The sequence below is a fragment of the Rutidosis leptorrhynchoides genome, chromosome 4, assembly GCF_046630445.1.
Source record: "Rutidosis leptorrhynchoides isolate AG116_Rl617_1_P2 chromosome 4, CSIRO_AGI_Rlap_v1, whole genome shotgun sequence".
NCBI classification, from domain to species: domain Eukaryota; kingdom Viridiplantae; phylum Streptophyta; class Magnoliopsida; order Asterales; family Asteraceae; genus Rutidosis; species Rutidosis leptorrhynchoides.
Genome location: NC_092336.1, coordinates 101,263,779 through 101,279,860, shown reverse-complemented (window position 1 = coordinate 101,279,860; position 16,082 = coordinate 101,263,779). Strand labels below are relative to the sequence as shown.

Here is a 16,082-nt window from a genome sequence, read left to right as displayed (position 1 = left end):
TATCTAACCCTAATGGACCCAAGCTCACATATCAGACTTGAGCCGAACCTATTATCTAACAGCGAAAACAATAAAAAATGCGCTTCAAGTCTTTAGATTGATGAACAAAATCCAATCACACCGGAACAGATGATATAAAGTCCTTCACTTTTTCATAATTTTGGAGAATGATGACCCTAAACAGTGATAGGACTTGAAATAAAAAAGAAGCCTCGTGTTGACATTGCAAAGAAGCCTTTTGTTGACATTTGCGTTCTCGAGTCTGAAGGCATTGCGTTAGTTAACTTATACTGTCAAGTACAACGTACAAGTTAAACTTCACTAGGTACAAACATTAAAAGCAAAATAGTCAACTTAAAAGTGTACAATTAGACCCCAAAACTCAAATCCCATTTCGCATCTCCATCGTTTTTCCCGTCTAAATTCCCGATCTCAAACTCCATCTTTCTCACAGTTTTCAAAATCCAAATGGAATTTGAATCAATCAACGAAGATATCATCAACAACAACAATCACGGATGGCAAAAAGTCACTTACGCTAAAAAACATCGCAAAGTTCCGGCGAAACAACAACCGGCGCAACCGGTGAAGTCATTAGCTAACGGATCTTCAATTTCAACAGATGATAATGTTTTTAAATCAATCGAAAAGAAATCTGAAGAACGTAGGAAGCTAATTGAAGCTGAACGATTAGCGAATTCAGCTATTTATGATCCTGTTCCTGTTAAATCATCTAAAAAGAAGAAGAATAATTACTCTGATTATGATGATAGTGATGATAATGATGATGAGGTCGTTGTTAATGGTTCGGTTGGAAACGGCGTCGTTGAAGAGAAGAAAACGAAGGCTAAGAAGGTGAAAAAACCTAAAGTTTCGGTTACTGAAGCTGCGGCGAAGATCGATGCTGATGATTTAGCTAGTTTTCTATCCGATGTGACTGTTAGTGATTTCATCCAGATTCATTTTTATAATTTACACTGATTTGATAATATGATTGATTTGATTGCTGCTTTGAATCGAGTTAATTATTATAGTTATATTTAAACTGATGTGAAGATTAGGTATAATGCAATTGATGTGAGAACGTGGTCTTCTGATTTTATGTACTTTATTAGTTGTGGTTATTTGATGAACATTTTGGGGAAAATGTTGATAATGTGGATTTGTTAATGCATGTAGGTTTCATTTGAGACGCAACAGGATATACAGTTGATGAGGTTTGCGGATTACTTTGGACGAGCATTTTCGAGTGTCAGTGCTTCACAGTTTCCTTGGGTGAAGTTATTGAGAGAATCTGCTGTTGCAAAGGTTGCAGATGTAAGTTATTTCGCCACTCTTTATGCTGTAAAACTAATACGGAGTAACTTATTATTTTACAATGTTCGTTAGTTTGTTATTTGCTATGTAGTTTGCACAGAATTGTGATGTAAATTGCCAAAAGCTGAACTTTTTGTGATGTAATGATCTGTTTCCATACAGCTTTTAATTCAGTAAGTAAAATTACTACGGAGTATTTTTTTGTCACTTAATGAGAAAATTAGTCTGTTTCTAGGAGACATAGAATCAGACACCCCTTCCCAAACATAGGCAAATTCAGGGAAAAGTAGACAACCCCTTAATGGGAAGGGGTGTCTGAATCTATCTCTTCTAGAAACGGACTAATCTTCAGATTAAGTGACAAAAAAACAGTAATTTTACTTACTGAATTAAGAGTTGTACAGAAGCAGATCATTAAGTGTGGAAAGTAAACTGACAGTCACATGGCTCTAGTATAAACTTCATTTCCTTCAGCAAGATACTTATAGTCGTAGAATTATTTTATCACATGGTTTTTGCATCTTAAATCTGTATAAGAGTTTCAACATCTTCTTTTGGCCATTGTCTTTGTAATTAGCCAAGTCAAATGCTTGTATCTCACTGTTTGGCCATTGTTGTATTTTTTCAGCCTTAGTTTCTTACTTTAATAAATAACAGTGTCTTATATTGCTGCCTTGATAATGCATTTTAGGATTTGTTACACGCAATTAACCTACTTGAATAATGTCATCGTCATCATTATGCTTTTCAGAATTTTGGATGTAAATCATGTGTTCTTTAATCATTTTATGTTAAAGCTATGTTCGAATAAGTAAATTCAAGCATCATTCTTCACACTAACAGAAATTAAAGGTTCTTGGTTATAATCAAGCCTTGTATAATTCCTCCTTTCCTAATTTGTCTTTCCCCCCGTTTTGCAGAACCCAGTGTCACATATCCCCGAAACTGTTTACAAGACATCAGTTGACTGGATCAGTAACCGATCTTTGGAAGCCCTTGGATCTTTTGTCCTATGGTCCATGGATAACATCCTTGCTGACTTTGCAAGCCAACAAGGTGGTGCAAAGGGATCCAAGAAAGGTGCCCAAAAACCATCTTCAAAATCTCAGGTAAGGAGATGGAGTCTCCTCACATTTCTCTTAGTTGCACCAAGCTTTTTATATATTTAATTTCATTTTTTTGTCAAAACAGAAAGACAAATTAATAATTTACTAATACATGAACTTGTGGATTACGCTTTTATGAAAAAAACCATGTGGCCACTGATATTTTACAATACAAAACCTATTTTCATGGTAGATTTTGATTAATTAAGTTTCAGACAATCACACTTGAACTCTGAAACTTGAATCGGTTTATATGATTATTGCTTCACGTGTGTCACAACATCAAAATAGTACATGATAGATTTAGACATTTATTCTCTACTTGTGTTCTTGGCAGGTTGGTATTTTCGTTGCATTAGCAATGGTATTGCGAAGGAAACCTGATGCATTCATCAGTGTGTTGTCAACTCTGAGGGACACTTCAAAGTATCAGGGGCAAGATAAACTTCCAGTCATTGTGTGGATGGTAGCACAGGTAATTTCAGCATTAAATATCTTCCCAAAATGAAGCATTATCTGTTAATACCAAACTCGTTATATGCAGGCATCACATGGGGATCTTGCTGTTGGTTTGTACGCTTGGTCTCATTTAGTATTACCCATAGTTGGGGGCAAATCGGGCTCTAACCCTCAGACCAGAGACCTAATTCTGCAATTAGTTGAAAGGTTTAAGTCAACTTTTTTCTCGTGACTCTTTGCTTACTGGTTCCTATCCTTGCATAGTTATAATAAAGTTTTTTTTTTGTAATAGAATTTTGTCTGCTCCCAAGGCTCGCACTATTTTAGTAAACGGGGCTGTGCGAAAGGGAGAGCGTTTGATACCTCCATCAGCACTTGACCTTCTTTTACGAGTCACCTTCCCTTCATCTTCAGCTCGAGTTAAGGTAGGGACCACTTGCTACTTTGTTACTGTAAGAAACGGTTATATAACTGTACTCAACTGTCCAATTTTATTATGATGCAGGCAACAGAAAGGTTTGAAGCTGTATATCCTACACTCAAGGATGTGGCTCTTGCCGGTTCTCATGGAAGCAAAGCAATGAAACAAGTTTCTCAACAAATCTTGACCGTTTCTTTGAAAGCTTCTGGAGAAGGTAACTTTCCATATAATAGATGTGACAAAATGGGCACAATTGGTTTAGTGTCAAAACAGGTTTTATTGAATTACCTGAAACACTTATGTTAAAAATTCTATTAATTAATCGTTTTGTCAAATATGATTGTGATATAATATTTTCATCACAATTTAACTATTTTTTCATATTGATTTAGGAGGTTTATGCGTAAGTACACTATGAAAAATTTCAACCCGTTTTCGTTTTTTATTTTGTGTACTGCTGTTACCAGTTAGAGATGAAATTCACCCGAGTCAACTCATTTATAAGTACATGTGTTGAAACTTGAAAGTGCCACTTTTGTTAATAAGAAACTTTAACATGTAGAAGTGATTTAAAGACTCGATTTTTTTATTTATTTTTATTTTTTATTTTTGGCAGGAATTCCTGAGCTATCCCGTGAAGCATCTGGTATTTTTATCTGGTGCTTAACTCAAAATCCCGAATGTTATAGGCAATGGGTGAGTTCTGTTGATCATCTTATATTCGTGTTCTTTTAGATGAGTGCGAGTATAATTCTATTTTTATTATATGCAGGTGAAGGTGTATGAGGATAATTTAGAAGCAAGCGTTGCGATTCTGAAAAGGCTTACTGAACAGTGGAAGGAACTATCTTTAAACCAGTCTTCTCTTGAAACTCTCAGTGAAACTCTCAGGACTTTCAAGAACAAGGTATTACTCCTCTACCCGTTTCTCATATTGTTACTAATATGCTTCCTATGCCTCAAAATGAAAGTCAAAATTCCCTTTTGATATGGAGTAAAACGATGTAGGAAGTTGTATGTCTCGAAAGCTTACTTTTGGTTACGCTTGACTCGTTTTTTTTGGGACAAAATTTGGTTGATATTACCAGCTAGACCCGTTATTGAGAAACTATAAGCCACATAAATCCATTTAGCAGTAAACAGCATTTAATTCCTACCTTTATTATTGGGAAAAGATATGGCAGTAGTTTCCTACACATCTTTATCACTAATTAATGATTTAAAAACCATCACGTAAGTTATTATCACCCTAAGTAGAAATTGCTCCATTAAGTATACAAATACCAATTTAGGTTCATTTTATATATTGGATAACCAAATTCTTTGCCCAAGAAAAATGACTTAATCTGTCAAATAGTTCTATCTGAAGTAACAAAGTTTATGGGGTTTTTTCCCCTTTAAAATGGAAAAGATTGAAACTTTATTACCTCAACCTCCATATTTTTTAGTTGTTCTCCCTCCGTCCCAATTTAATAGTCCATAGTTTAAGAGATGACATTGTCACACTGTACGTTTTCTTCATTTTACAGTTTTACCCCCTACTTTTTACTAACTTTGTTGTTTTAATGCATAATGCAAGGGTATAAAAGAACTTTACCTCATTATTATTACGGAGTATCTATTTATGAAAGTAGACTATTAATTTGGGACAATCCAAAAAGAAATATTGGACCATCAAATTGGGTCGGAGGGAGTATACCTTGTGTCCTTATGCAATTAGATCTAATTTCTAATAAAACGACGTCATTATCACTACAAAGTTTATATTTGCATGATTGCTAATGTAATACCGAGTGTTATGCCTCCTACAATATCTGTAACATAAAAGGCTTGTTGTAGCTCTACGCTTGCAATATTAGACAATAACATACCAAATGTCAAGGTAATTATTAATTAATTAAAACAAGGAGTGCTTATTTGCTCTTTTTTTTCTCATGTCTACAGAATGAGAAGGCATTGACATCGGGGGAAATATCTGCCGATCAAGAATCACTCTACAAAGAAGCAGACAAACACTGTAAGGTGTTACTAGGAAGACAAACACACGGGTTGGGATGTGTCAAAGTTTTGGGCATAGCTTTGATTATCATTGGTGTCGGAATCACTCTCGCTCCTCCAACTGCCTTGGACGATATAGATTTAACTAAATTAATCGAAATGTTCAACAACTAGCGCTCCTCATAAAAATACAGCCGTTTGAGTCCTACATGCAGCAGCTACTTGACCGGCACACACACAGAGGAGTCAAAGTAAACAAAAAAAGATAATGAGATAATTTAGTATAAGTTTCCCCTCTTATAAAACGGTGCTCAACTAAAAATAGTTGCAGATGTAATCGGTGTGATAGATTTTGTTTCTTGTTTATTTCGGATATTTTTTGTTTCTTTTGCGTTGAGGTGGATGTTAACTTTAAAAGGTTTATCTTTCATATACAGTATCAAATAGTTCAGCTATCTTGAATTTCCATTAGTTTTACTCGTATATGCTTAGTATCATGAAACATTTATACAGGATAAAAAGATAATGATGTACTTGTAATTATTATAATACAAACGGAAGTTTTTAAACTTCATAATCATCGATAGTAGCCCATGGGAATTTCCTGTACGAATTGCGGATCTTGGATGGGTCTTCAGGGACAGACCAAGGGTACTTCATGTTTGGATCTCTTGGGAACTTTCTGATGTTCAAAAATGGAGCCCAAAGCAATACACTGCGATTTCATTGCCAAACATTTGTTTGTTAATTCTGTTAATCCTGTTATTCTGTTGATGAAGAATGAAGATGGAAACTGAATTGAAAGGGGAAATGTGAACTAACCCTGGGAAGAACATGAAGACAAACATAAACTGCACATACATCTCTAATAGATTTCTCTTGTACCATCTTATCCTCAACCAGTTCATGATAAAAGGCTGCAATTTCATTTCAACCATTCATACCACTTATCCAAATAAACACCACAACATTTTTTCTTATTTTAATTTTAATAAAAAACAAGTTTTTTTTTAATTCACTTACTGGTGCCACTAGGAAATAGAAGAAGGCGCATATGGCTAATTGTATCAATTGCCACACAAAATCCTCTTCATTGTTTACACCGGTCACAGCCAAAGCTGGTTCACTAACAAGCTGTAATTTATCGGTTCACATGAATTAATCACAATTATCTGATTATTAAAACATCTTATTATGAAATTGAAGAACTCACCGTACTCAAAAGTGCCCCCACTTGTATTGCCAAACTAGACTTGTTCAAAGTGATCTCATTGTCGCTCTTCTTACAATTGACAACTACGAGTTTCTGCAGCAAGTCAAAAGAGACATTTAGTTAAGTTTTTTGATACGATTGAAATACCATTTTAACAACCATAATCGATAAGTGACTTACTGAAGACTTGTTAGGCTTGGATATGTAGGAATGTTTTTGATTGAATGGAGTAGAGAGAGGGTGAAATTTGCAATGGGGAAGAGAAGGCAAAGCCTTTAGGATATTGAAGCCCATGGAGGGGCTCATTTTGTTTTGTGACCATATGTGTGTGTGTTTATGACAATATATACTCTCTTACAGAGGCGAAGCCAGGATTTAATATTAGGGGATGCTCAATAAGAGTCGATATTTCTGCTAACCAATCATTTGTGCTTTATGTGTTAATTACTACTAATTTAATAATATAAGATATAATAATACTCTATCAGATCATTTTAACTTTATTATAACCACTTTTAAAAATAAATATTCTCAAGTGTACTTACTATGTAACGCACAAATGTATTTTTGACAACTCTTTAATCCAAATGAATTATAAGGGGTATATAATATTACTCCTTAATATTACATACAAAATAAAGAACTTACAAATATTAGCAAAAGGAAAATACAATCTATATCTACACAATCATTCAAAGCGTAAATTTATAATTAAAGTATCAATAATAACTTGAGACTAAATCAAACGAATTAATAAAATTAAAACGTAATACCAGTATTAAAAAGTAGAAAAATATAAGTGAGTTGAAAAGTAAATAAAAAAACTTACATCAAAAAAATGACGAGAGAGAACAACCAAATCCGACACCAAAATTCTTTACCAAGCCTATTATATTCTGTGTCTTTATTTTTATTATGAACCATACATAATATAAGGGATGCTTCATTAGAATATCTCTTTATAATATGGGCTAGGAGTTAAGTGTGATGGGCCAGTTAGGGGATGCCCAACATCCCCAAATATCCCTATTGGCTCCGCTACTGCTCTCTTATCTTCTGGAACTATGTTTTTCTTTACCAATATAGTACAAGTACATAATAAATCTTTCATGTCTATGTAAATTTTACTTAACCGTTATTAGCTCATTAACTTAATTTAAAACTCATAAAGTAGCTAAGCTAACTCTTTAATTTACGTATAATTGATGTCAACTCATTAATATGCACATACTACATATTTCATTCGGTAGTTATAAGCTCATCCATCCACCACATAATACCTCTCGAATGTGATAAGTGAAGCTTGTCTAATACTCCCTTCATCCATATTTTATTGTTCATTTGAGAATTGCACACAGTTTAAGAAAAGTACAATAATTAATCTGTTAGCCAATCAAATTTCATTCTGACGCACTTAAACTATTTTTGATTGGCTGAAAATGAAGGTGAACAATTTATTTGAGACATCTCGAAAAGTAATATTTGACAATAAATATGGGACAAACGGAGTAAGTAATAAGAAAATTAAAAGGACTAGTAAAGGTCGTAAAAGGGGTTTAGAACAATCAATCTATATGTTTTTCCTCGAATGTGAAAAAATAGTAATACTTTTGTTTTAACATTATATGTTTTTCCAAACATGGACCGTATTACATAATACCCCATGACCTTTTATATTCAATTTATATTTTGGTTTTCATATTGGGATTACGATACCAAACCAGTACCAAACTGCACAGTACCGCACCAAAGGGTTTCTGGTCCAGCGGTATCAAAAAGTCTCATTAATCTTGATGTTATGAGTTTGAGTCTTGTCGTGGACAAAAATGTGTGTGTGCATGTTTGCCGTCCAAAAAACGTATAGTACCGAAATCACTTTTTGTTTAACTAGGAACCGAACCAATTCCGATTACCATTGGTACGGTATTTCGGTACCAGTACGATATCGGTATGGTTTCAGATTTTCAGTATTTTTGTTCTTCCCTAATTTCCTATATGAATATAAATAAAATGTTCGGACTGTAAAAGTAAACCACGCGAATCTTAAAGGACCGAACATAACATTATCAATTTATCTTTAAAACTCAACTGCCAATAAACCCACAAAACAAAACACCATCAAACCCAAAACCCTTTAATGATAACTCTGTTTAAGCCTCACTGAAAGTATTCATATTCATATTCATATTCATATTCATATTCATACATCAATCAGTATGTCTATTATAACCTTACCTCCCCATTTCAAATTCAGTTTCTCATCTTCAATTCAATCACATCGTAAACCATCTTCTTCAATTATCATTCAAAGGCCAAAAACAATTCAAAATACACACCCTTTTTATTCATTCAATTCATTAGACCTTAATCTCAGTCTTACACGTCCAATTATCACAAGGGTCAGCTGCAGCAGCAGTAGTGACAGCAGTGGCACATCTGATGACTCTGCATCACCAAAAGTTTCTGTAAGTTGGGTTAATTCATTCATATTCAAGTATTGCAGACAAGGTGTTTGTCAAAATGTCACTGTGACTTTTGCTACGAACTATTTGTAACAGTCATTGCAGTTATTAACATCTGATCACTATTAATATGTTCCTAAACATTATGTTTATTTTTTTATAGTATTTATTTATTATTTATTGGATTACATAAGCTTGAAGTCAGTAACCTCAACTCCTTAGTGTCACTGCCACCCTGCCTAATTATCCAGAATTGTGAATGGATGGTGGTTTGCATGGCTCCTAGGGTCTGCTGGTATTTGTGGGGGTGAGATTTCCTGGTTATCGGGTTAAAAAAGTAAATGGCGTAAAAAGATACATAACTTTATCAAATATACCTCGCGCTGGTTACTTAACTTCTTTATTTTTGCATCTTTAATATCCAACTTAAGATACATTGAATAACAAGATTTAGAAGTTTAGTTAATACGATAACTTATTTTAGTTTAATCGGTAAACTAAGGAGGTTTTCTATGTTCTGACATTAATGTACGTGGTCTAACTGGGTTATTTTACTACCCTTGGTCACCTAAGATATTTTAGTTTGATACAAACAATAGCAAACATGTTAAAGTGAATACATTATGATGTAATGAACCCATAAAAAGGACCTTTTTATGATGATAAAGTTTGCGTGAACAAGTGAGAAACTTGATTAAGTCTGGTACCTTTTTGAGCATCTGGATATTTGTTAATAATGTTTTGAACTCGATTAATTGACAGGATTTTGAGGCAAGCGGGTCACCAATGTCTGGTGAAGGGTATGTAGGGTTGTTTATTAGGATGCTCGGTTTAGATAATGATCCTTTAGATCGAGAACAAGCAGTTGATGCATTATGGAAATACTCTATGGGTGGAAAGAAGTGTATCGATGAAATCATGAACTTTCGTGGCTCTGTTTTCCTTACTGTGAATTTGTTGAACTCGGATTCTAGTGTTGCGTGTGAAGCAGCTGCAGGCCTATTGAGAATGATTTCGTCAGTTAACACTTATAGAGATTTAGTAGCCGAAAGTGGAGCTATACAAGAAATTACTGGCCTTCTCAGACGCCCCTCGTTGACCTCTGAGGTATCAAATCGATTTTGTACAAAATAATTTGTAGGTACGAGTCTGGAAAGGTGATTGGGTCGACCCAAAACACATTTTGTCCAAAAGTTTGAAATTTTGTATACTTAATTAGTGTGTCAAATGTGATAGCTACAATTTTTTAAGAATTATCTGAACTTTTGGATGCAACAAGTTACTCCACTTTATGCATTTAAATTATAAATTTGTCAACTTTTGACCTGTTTAAAACATTTCCTTCGGTATTTTTTAATGTAAACCTGGAAGACTCATTCATGATCAAATGGGTCAAAATCACCACATCTATCCATTACCATTTTCTTAACGTGACATTAATCTTGACTTAGGTAAATTTTACATGATATTGGCTAGGTAAAGGAGCAAAGTCTATGTGTGTTGTCAAACTTGTCCGTTGATGAGAAGCTTCGAGCCCAAATTGCAAATTCCGAACACCTTCCTTTACTTATTAAATTTTTGGACGATGAAGAAATGAAAGTTGTAGAGGCAGCCGGTGGGGTTTTGGCTAATTTGGCACTGAGTGTTACTAATCACAAAATTATGGTCGAAGCAGGTGTTATCCCGCCATTGGTGAGACTACCTTTTTTATTTGAAGATTCAATCTTTATGGGATTTTTATATTTTGGTTTCTTGAGTTTTCTTTAGTTGCAATCATGTGCCAACATATTGTAAGCATATTGATTTTTATGACTACAACTGTAAGTGGAATAATGGGCAGGTCTGGTGGTTTATGTACAGTTAAAATGCATACTTTTTGAGACGACGTGAAACGGGCTGGGTTGACTTACAACACTTCTTGTCAAATCATTTTACATAAATAGCTTAAGTTAGAAAATAATCAAATATAACTAAAAGTTTGTAGTATGTTATTAATTTAACTTTATGAATAGTGTTTTATGATGCATTATATGTGCACTTGGACTAACCCATTTGGCAAGTTTGACTATACTTATTTTTACCCAACTTCTTTCATATCGCCTGTCACAATTAAAACATATGAAAATATAACGTCTACCTATAACCCAATACAGGCCAAGTTTCTAAGGAACGACTCTGAAGGATCAAAAGTCATCAGAAAAGAAGCTCAAAGTGCGTTGTTGGAGCTTGCAAAAGACGACTATTACAAAATTCTTCTAATAGAAGAAGGCCTAGTGGTAGTTCCATTAATTGGTGCCACCGCGTACAAAGCATTCAAACCATCTTTACATTCATGGCCTTCGTCACCTGACGGTTCAGAGCTAAACGTGAAACAAAATACAAAAGGCCCGTCAAGGTTTGGTGCATCAGAATTACTTTTAGGATTACATGTTGAAGATGATAAGAAAACAAAGTTAGAAGAAGCAAAAAAGAATGCAATAGTTGGTCGAACACAGCAACAGTTTCTTGCTCGTATTGGAGCTATAGAACCAGAAGACGAGAGTAACAAAACCAGAAATCAGAAATTTACAATCTTGCCATGGGTTGACGGTGTAGCCCGTTTGGTTCTGATTCTTGAATTAGAAGATGAATCAGCTATTGCTAAAGCTGCAGAGGCTATTGCGGATGCATCTATTAGTGAACATATGAGAACGTCGTTTAAGGAAGCGGGTGCTGTAAAGAATCTTGTTCGGCTTATTGATCATCAAAGTGAATCTGTCAGATTAGGTGTCATCCGTGCTTTAGAGAGGCTTTCAGTCAGGTAAAAGCTCTTTCTTGGTTTGGAGACCTACATCCTGCTTCTGATCAAATAATTTACAATGCAACAAAATGATTATTTACTATGCAAGGATCTGTGTAAGGTTCATCTACTCTTACTTTAAGAGTTTCCCGTTCCTAATTCACAGATTATTCTGTCTAACATAATCACTCTAACTAGGGGTGTGCATATCGCGGGAAATACCGAGGAATGGAACCGATAATGAGGAATCGAACCAATCCCGAACCGAACCGAGCTTTTTGGTCCGGTTCTCGGTCCACAGTTTGCCAGATTTTCGGTCTTCGGGCCAAATTTCAAAGAACCGAACCGAACCGATGATATATGGTTCAGTCCTTGGTCCGAAATTCTGCTAGAAATTGGAACTTGGGACAAAACCGAACCGAACTAGTTTGGTCCGGTTTTGTACCATGCACACCCGACTCTAACACACATGAAACAGCCCTGAACCTTGTACAAATGCTACTAATATGAAATATTCGGTTATAAGCTCGAATCAAAGTTGTTCTGAACATATGTAGCTTTGGGTTAAGCGTTAAAAATAGAAAATGCATCTCTTTCGAATAATGGGATCATGGGAGTACAACGTTGAACTTTAGTGAACTGTGTTAATTTATTTTTGTATGAGTGCAGTAATGATGTTTGCCAGAGAATTGAAGCTGAGGGTGTTTTGAGTCCTTTAATAAGATCACTGGATGATTCAGATGCTTCTGGAAATTCAACTCAAATGGTATAGAAACTGTTGTATATTATATGTATATGCGTTCATTCTGGTATGTCAGCGGGATGATATTATGAGTTAATGCAGATCCTGAACGTTCTTGCTCGGATTTTAGATCCTAGCAAAGAGATGAAATCGAAGGTCAGCATCTTCTGGTTAATAAAAAAGTCAGAATTTCCTCATGTGATGTTTATTATTTTCTTGATCATCCATATTGTGTGTTGCCAGTTTTATGAAGGACCAGTCAATGGATCTAAAAAAGAATGGATTGGAGCTCGGTCTTTCACCTCGAATTTGAATTTCAGGTTCGTTTGTTGACCTAAACAGTCAACGTCTTTTTTGAAATGAGTGTTTGGATATTCATTTTGTGTACTATTTTAGGAATAATCAGTTGTATCCCAGCTTAAACAAATATAGTGTTAAATTTACCCTTTCTTTTGAGTTTTGACCTTTAGAATTTTTATCAAGTTGGTCATTTTGCCTAATAAATCCTTGAGTAATCAGAATTTGTCAAACACTAACCTCATTTTAAACAATTGTTATATGGGTCAATGGCACACAAAGGTAATTCTTTGGTTTTGGGTACTCAACGTTGCTTTGATTAATTAAGACGATTATTTTTTCGTCTAATTTAGTTATGGATGGATGGATTTTTATTTGGCGCTGTGATGCTTCAAAAGGTTAAAGAAATCATCTTTTTGATACCCAAAAACGATAAAATTAGTAAAGTTGTATACTTTTCGAGCCGATTACCTTTTAATAACTTTGAACAACATAAGCATATCCAATCATCACTTTCTTTATGATTATGAATATTCAGCATCACATTATCCCTTTCCAGATACACATCTAGTCAATCCCAAATTACCTTATATTTTAATAAAACGAGTTTCATTAATGTTGGTGGTCTCAAATATTACAGCTCACAGTCCGTTAAAGAAGAGGAGCTATCAGATTCGAAGTTTCTTTCTCACCTAGTCGAAATTTTAAACGCTTCTTCACTGGATTCGCAAACAAAAGCAGCTTCCATACTTGAGTTCTTGGCAACATTAGACACTTGTAGAGAGAAGATCATCTCACTCGATATTGAATCCGCTTTAAACTCCGTTTTCCGGCACAAGTTCTTCAATGGTAATTGTTTTAAACTTTTTACTTAACTTATTATATAATTAGGCTGGATTTGTACTAAAGTTTCACCTTTCTTAGGTAAAGAAGAAGACACAGATGTCGAAAATGACTTTCAAGAACTTGAATTACAAACCTTAGAAGCTGAAGAAGTTGGCCTTGCTGTATCTGCAGCTTCAAGGCTACTCACGCGACTGCTCGATTCCGACCTTTTCCGAAAAACCGTAAACGCATCTCAACTCACTGACGCCCTGCGTAAGATCCTCATCTCAAAAATCCCACTTCAAAACAAAAATTGGGTCGCTGCGTGCCTTGTCAAACTTGGCCCATTATCCGACCCGGTCAAACTCGGGTCAGAAAACCCAATAAATACCGAGGTTATACTCTATGAAACAATCCCAAGACTAATAGAGCAAATTAAAGATACTTACCCTCTTGAAACCCGAGGAACTGCGGTTTTGGAACTCAACAGGATAATTTCTGAAGGGGTAGCGGATTCTACTCGGGTCGTGGCCCGTGATGGTGGCATTTTTCAGTTAGCGAAGTTGATCGAAGAAGGAAACGATAAGGTGGTTGAAGCTGGTTTGGCTATACTTTATAATTTGAGCATGGATCCCGAGAATCACCCTGCAATGCTGGCGGCCGGTGTGGTCCCTACGCTGAGGAGGATCGTGCTTTCGGAGAGACCACAATGGGTTCGTGCTCTGCGGTTGCTTAGAACATTGCCTACTTGAAAGTGAGACTCGAAAGTTTAATCATGGTTAATATTAATAGTTAATAGTTAAAAATTTTAAAAGAGATGATGTTGAATTGCTGATGTTGTCCCATTTTTTGTTTTGTAGCAGAGATTGTGATCAAGTTTTCATGTGTGTAAAAAACCAAATGTGAAATAATAAACATATTTGTTACTACTTAACCCAATGGACCCATTTTTCAAGTTGTGGTCTCAATTGCTGGGCATAGAGACCAATATATTGGAGGATAAACCAGTAGTAGAATCGAACCCGCGATATAGTATTCTGGTTCGGTTTTATTTTAAATAGACATAATTACGCTCCTCGTCCCTATGGTTTAACCCAAAATACACCCCTCGTCCTTATGGTCGAATTTTTGCTTTCCTCATCCCTGTGGTATTTAACCCCTACAACCCTCGTCCCTCCGTCTAAAAAACGTCAATTTCAGCCGTTTGTCTGTATCACGTGAGGTACATGTGAGGGTAAATTAGTCCAATGCCTATTAAATCACGTATATAAACCTAAGGGACGAGGGAAAACATTCAGATCTAAAAAATTAGGGTTTTATCATCCCTGTTTACAAATTTGGGTGTCTGCAACACGATTGATCATCCAATTCAATAAAAAATCATGGTTTATTGCAAATGTGGTCTTTTAGCAGCTGAATACATATCATCCACCAAAAAAAACCCTGGTAGAAGGTTTTTACGTTGTTCAAACAAGGTGAATATCCATTTAATATTATTTTCTAAAATTTCTTAATTTTTTGTTCAAATTGTGTTGGGTGTTTCAGGTTTGGACTAACGATAAGCTTGTTGAATGGTAGTATTCTGATTGTAGGTTTTTTTGTTGGATAGATCCACCTACATCAGTTGAGTTCGATGAAGATATGCTTGAAGTAGAAAAAGCTAAAACAAAAAGGCTGAAGTTGTTAATTTTAGCTCATTGGATCTGTATCATTGCTTATTTTTTTTTTTTTTAAGTAGTATTTTGTCTATAATTTGAAGTGTTATTTGTACTAGAAAGTTGTAGTAGTTTAATTGCAGATGTTTGTAATCAAGTGAAGTTAGTTTAATCTAAATCAAGTGTTGTTGCAAATGTCTGTTTGTGAAAGCATGTTATACACACTACACAAGCTGGACTAAAACCAACCATTAACCTGTGACCATTTGGTTTGAATGATAAAAGTGACCATTAACCTGAAACCTGTGATATGGGTTCAACATAAACACAAACACAAACACAAGTTCATACATAAACCTGGACCATAAACCTGGACAAAATCAAACTGTGATATAGGTTCAACACAAACACAAGTTCATTGGTTAAGTAGAAACAAGTTCAATACATCCAAATAGACTAGTTCATACATCATTAAACACCAACATAAGTTCATAAATAAACCTGGACCATTACATCAGACAACCAAAATAAACTCTAACATAAGTTCATACAACCAAAATAAACACTAACACAAGTTTCTTCAATCATTAAAAAGACTAGTTCAAACAAAAGAAAAACAAAATCACACACATTACATCAGACAAGTTCATACATCACTTGTTGCTGCTTTCACTTTCTTGTTCCTCCCATTTCCATCACCATCTCCACCTTTTCTCTTCAAACTTGGTGTTGGTTTGTCTTTTGTGCATCCCCTTTTATTATGCCCATATGTTCCACAATCTCCACATTTTATTGTCTTTCCTTTCCT

At 35.0% G+C, this 16,082-nt stretch overlaps 3 protein-coding genes across 3 annotated transcripts; 2 read left to right on the top strand and 1 right to left on the bottom strand.

The window, feature by feature from the left end:
- Positions 1-377: 377 nt before the first annotated feature.
- On the top strand, positions 378-5,756 carry LOC139839989 (uncharacterized). Its single transcript, XM_071830210.1, has 10 exons — positions 378-939; positions 1,180-1,317; positions 2,238-2,426; positions 2,761-2,898; positions 2,968-3,089; positions 3,175-3,307; positions 3,388-3,517; positions 3,920-3,999; positions 4,076-4,210; positions 5,248-5,756. The coding sequence occupies exons 1-10, from the start codon at positions 469-471 to the stop codon at positions 5,473-5,475; spliced, it is 1,764 nt and encodes a 587-aa protein (XP_071686311.1). The 5' UTR covers positions 378-468; the 3' UTR covers positions 5,476-5,756.
- On the bottom strand, positions 5,746-6,851 carry LOC139839990 (NAD(P)H-quinone oxidoreductase subunit L, chloroplastic). The gene is made up of 5 exons (XM_071830211.1): positions 6,695-6,851; positions 6,515-6,607; positions 6,325-6,435; positions 6,124-6,218; positions 5,746-6,016 (listed from the first exon to the last, which is right to left on the bottom strand). Exons 1-5 carry the CDS (start codon positions 6,818-6,820, stop codon positions 5,866-5,868), a joined length of 576 nt encoding a protein of 191 aa, XP_071686312.1. The 5' UTR covers positions 6,821-6,851; the 3' UTR covers positions 5,746-5,865.
- A 1,867-nt stretch (positions 6,852-8,718) lies between these two features.
- On the top strand, positions 8,719-14,553 carry LOC139839988 (uncharacterized). Its single transcript, XM_071830209.1, has 9 exons — positions 8,719-8,979; positions 9,739-10,083; positions 10,453-10,668; positions 11,130-11,776; positions 12,425-12,521; positions 12,600-12,653; positions 12,741-12,817; positions 13,435-13,643; positions 13,719-14,553. The coding sequence occupies exons 1-9, from the start codon at positions 8,731-8,733 to the stop codon at positions 14,369-14,371; spliced, it is 2,547 nt and encodes an 848-aa protein (XP_071686310.1). The 5' UTR covers positions 8,719-8,730; the 3' UTR covers positions 14,372-14,553.
- The last annotated feature ends 1,529 nt before the right edge of the window (positions 14,554-16,082 follow it).

Bases quoted from the DNA above. Each gene is read 5' to 3' on its own strand.
- LOC139839989 (XM_071830210.1), top strand. From the start codon at position 469: ATGGAATTTGAATCAATCAACGAAGATATCATCAACAACAACAATCAC. The intron at 3,518-3,919 runs GTAACTTTCCAT...TATTTTTGGCAG, and splicing joins TTTGAAAGCTTCTGGAGAAG to GAATTCCTGAGCTATCCCGT. The intron at 4,000-4,075 runs GTGAGTTCTGTT...TATTATATGCAG, and splicing joins CCGAATGTTATAGGCAATGG to GTGAAGGTGTATGAGGATAA.
- LOC139839990 (XM_071830211.1), bottom strand. From the start codon at position 6,820: ATGAGCCCCTCCATGGGCTTCAATATCCTAAAGGCTTTGCCTTCTCTT. The intron at 6,608-6,694 runs GTAAGTCACTTA...GACTTGCTGCAG, and splicing joins CCAAGCCTAACAAGTCTTCA to AAACTCGTAGTTGTCAATTG. The intron at 6,219-6,324 runs GTAAGTGAATTA...ATGAAATTGCAG, and splicing joins TCTATTTCCTAGTGGCACCA to CCTTTTATCATGAACTGGTT.
- LOC139839988 (XM_071830209.1), top strand. From the start codon at position 8,731: ATGTCTATTATAACCTTACCTCCCCATTTCAAATTCAGTTTCTCATCT. The intron at 8,980-9,738 runs GTAAGTTGGGTT...ATTAATTGACAG, and splicing joins CTGCATCACCAAAAGTTTCT to GATTTTGAGGCAAGCGGGTC. The intron at 10,084-10,452 runs GTATCAAATCGA...GATATTGGCTAG, and splicing joins GCCCCTCGTTGACCTCTGAG to GTAAAGGAGCAAAGTCTATG.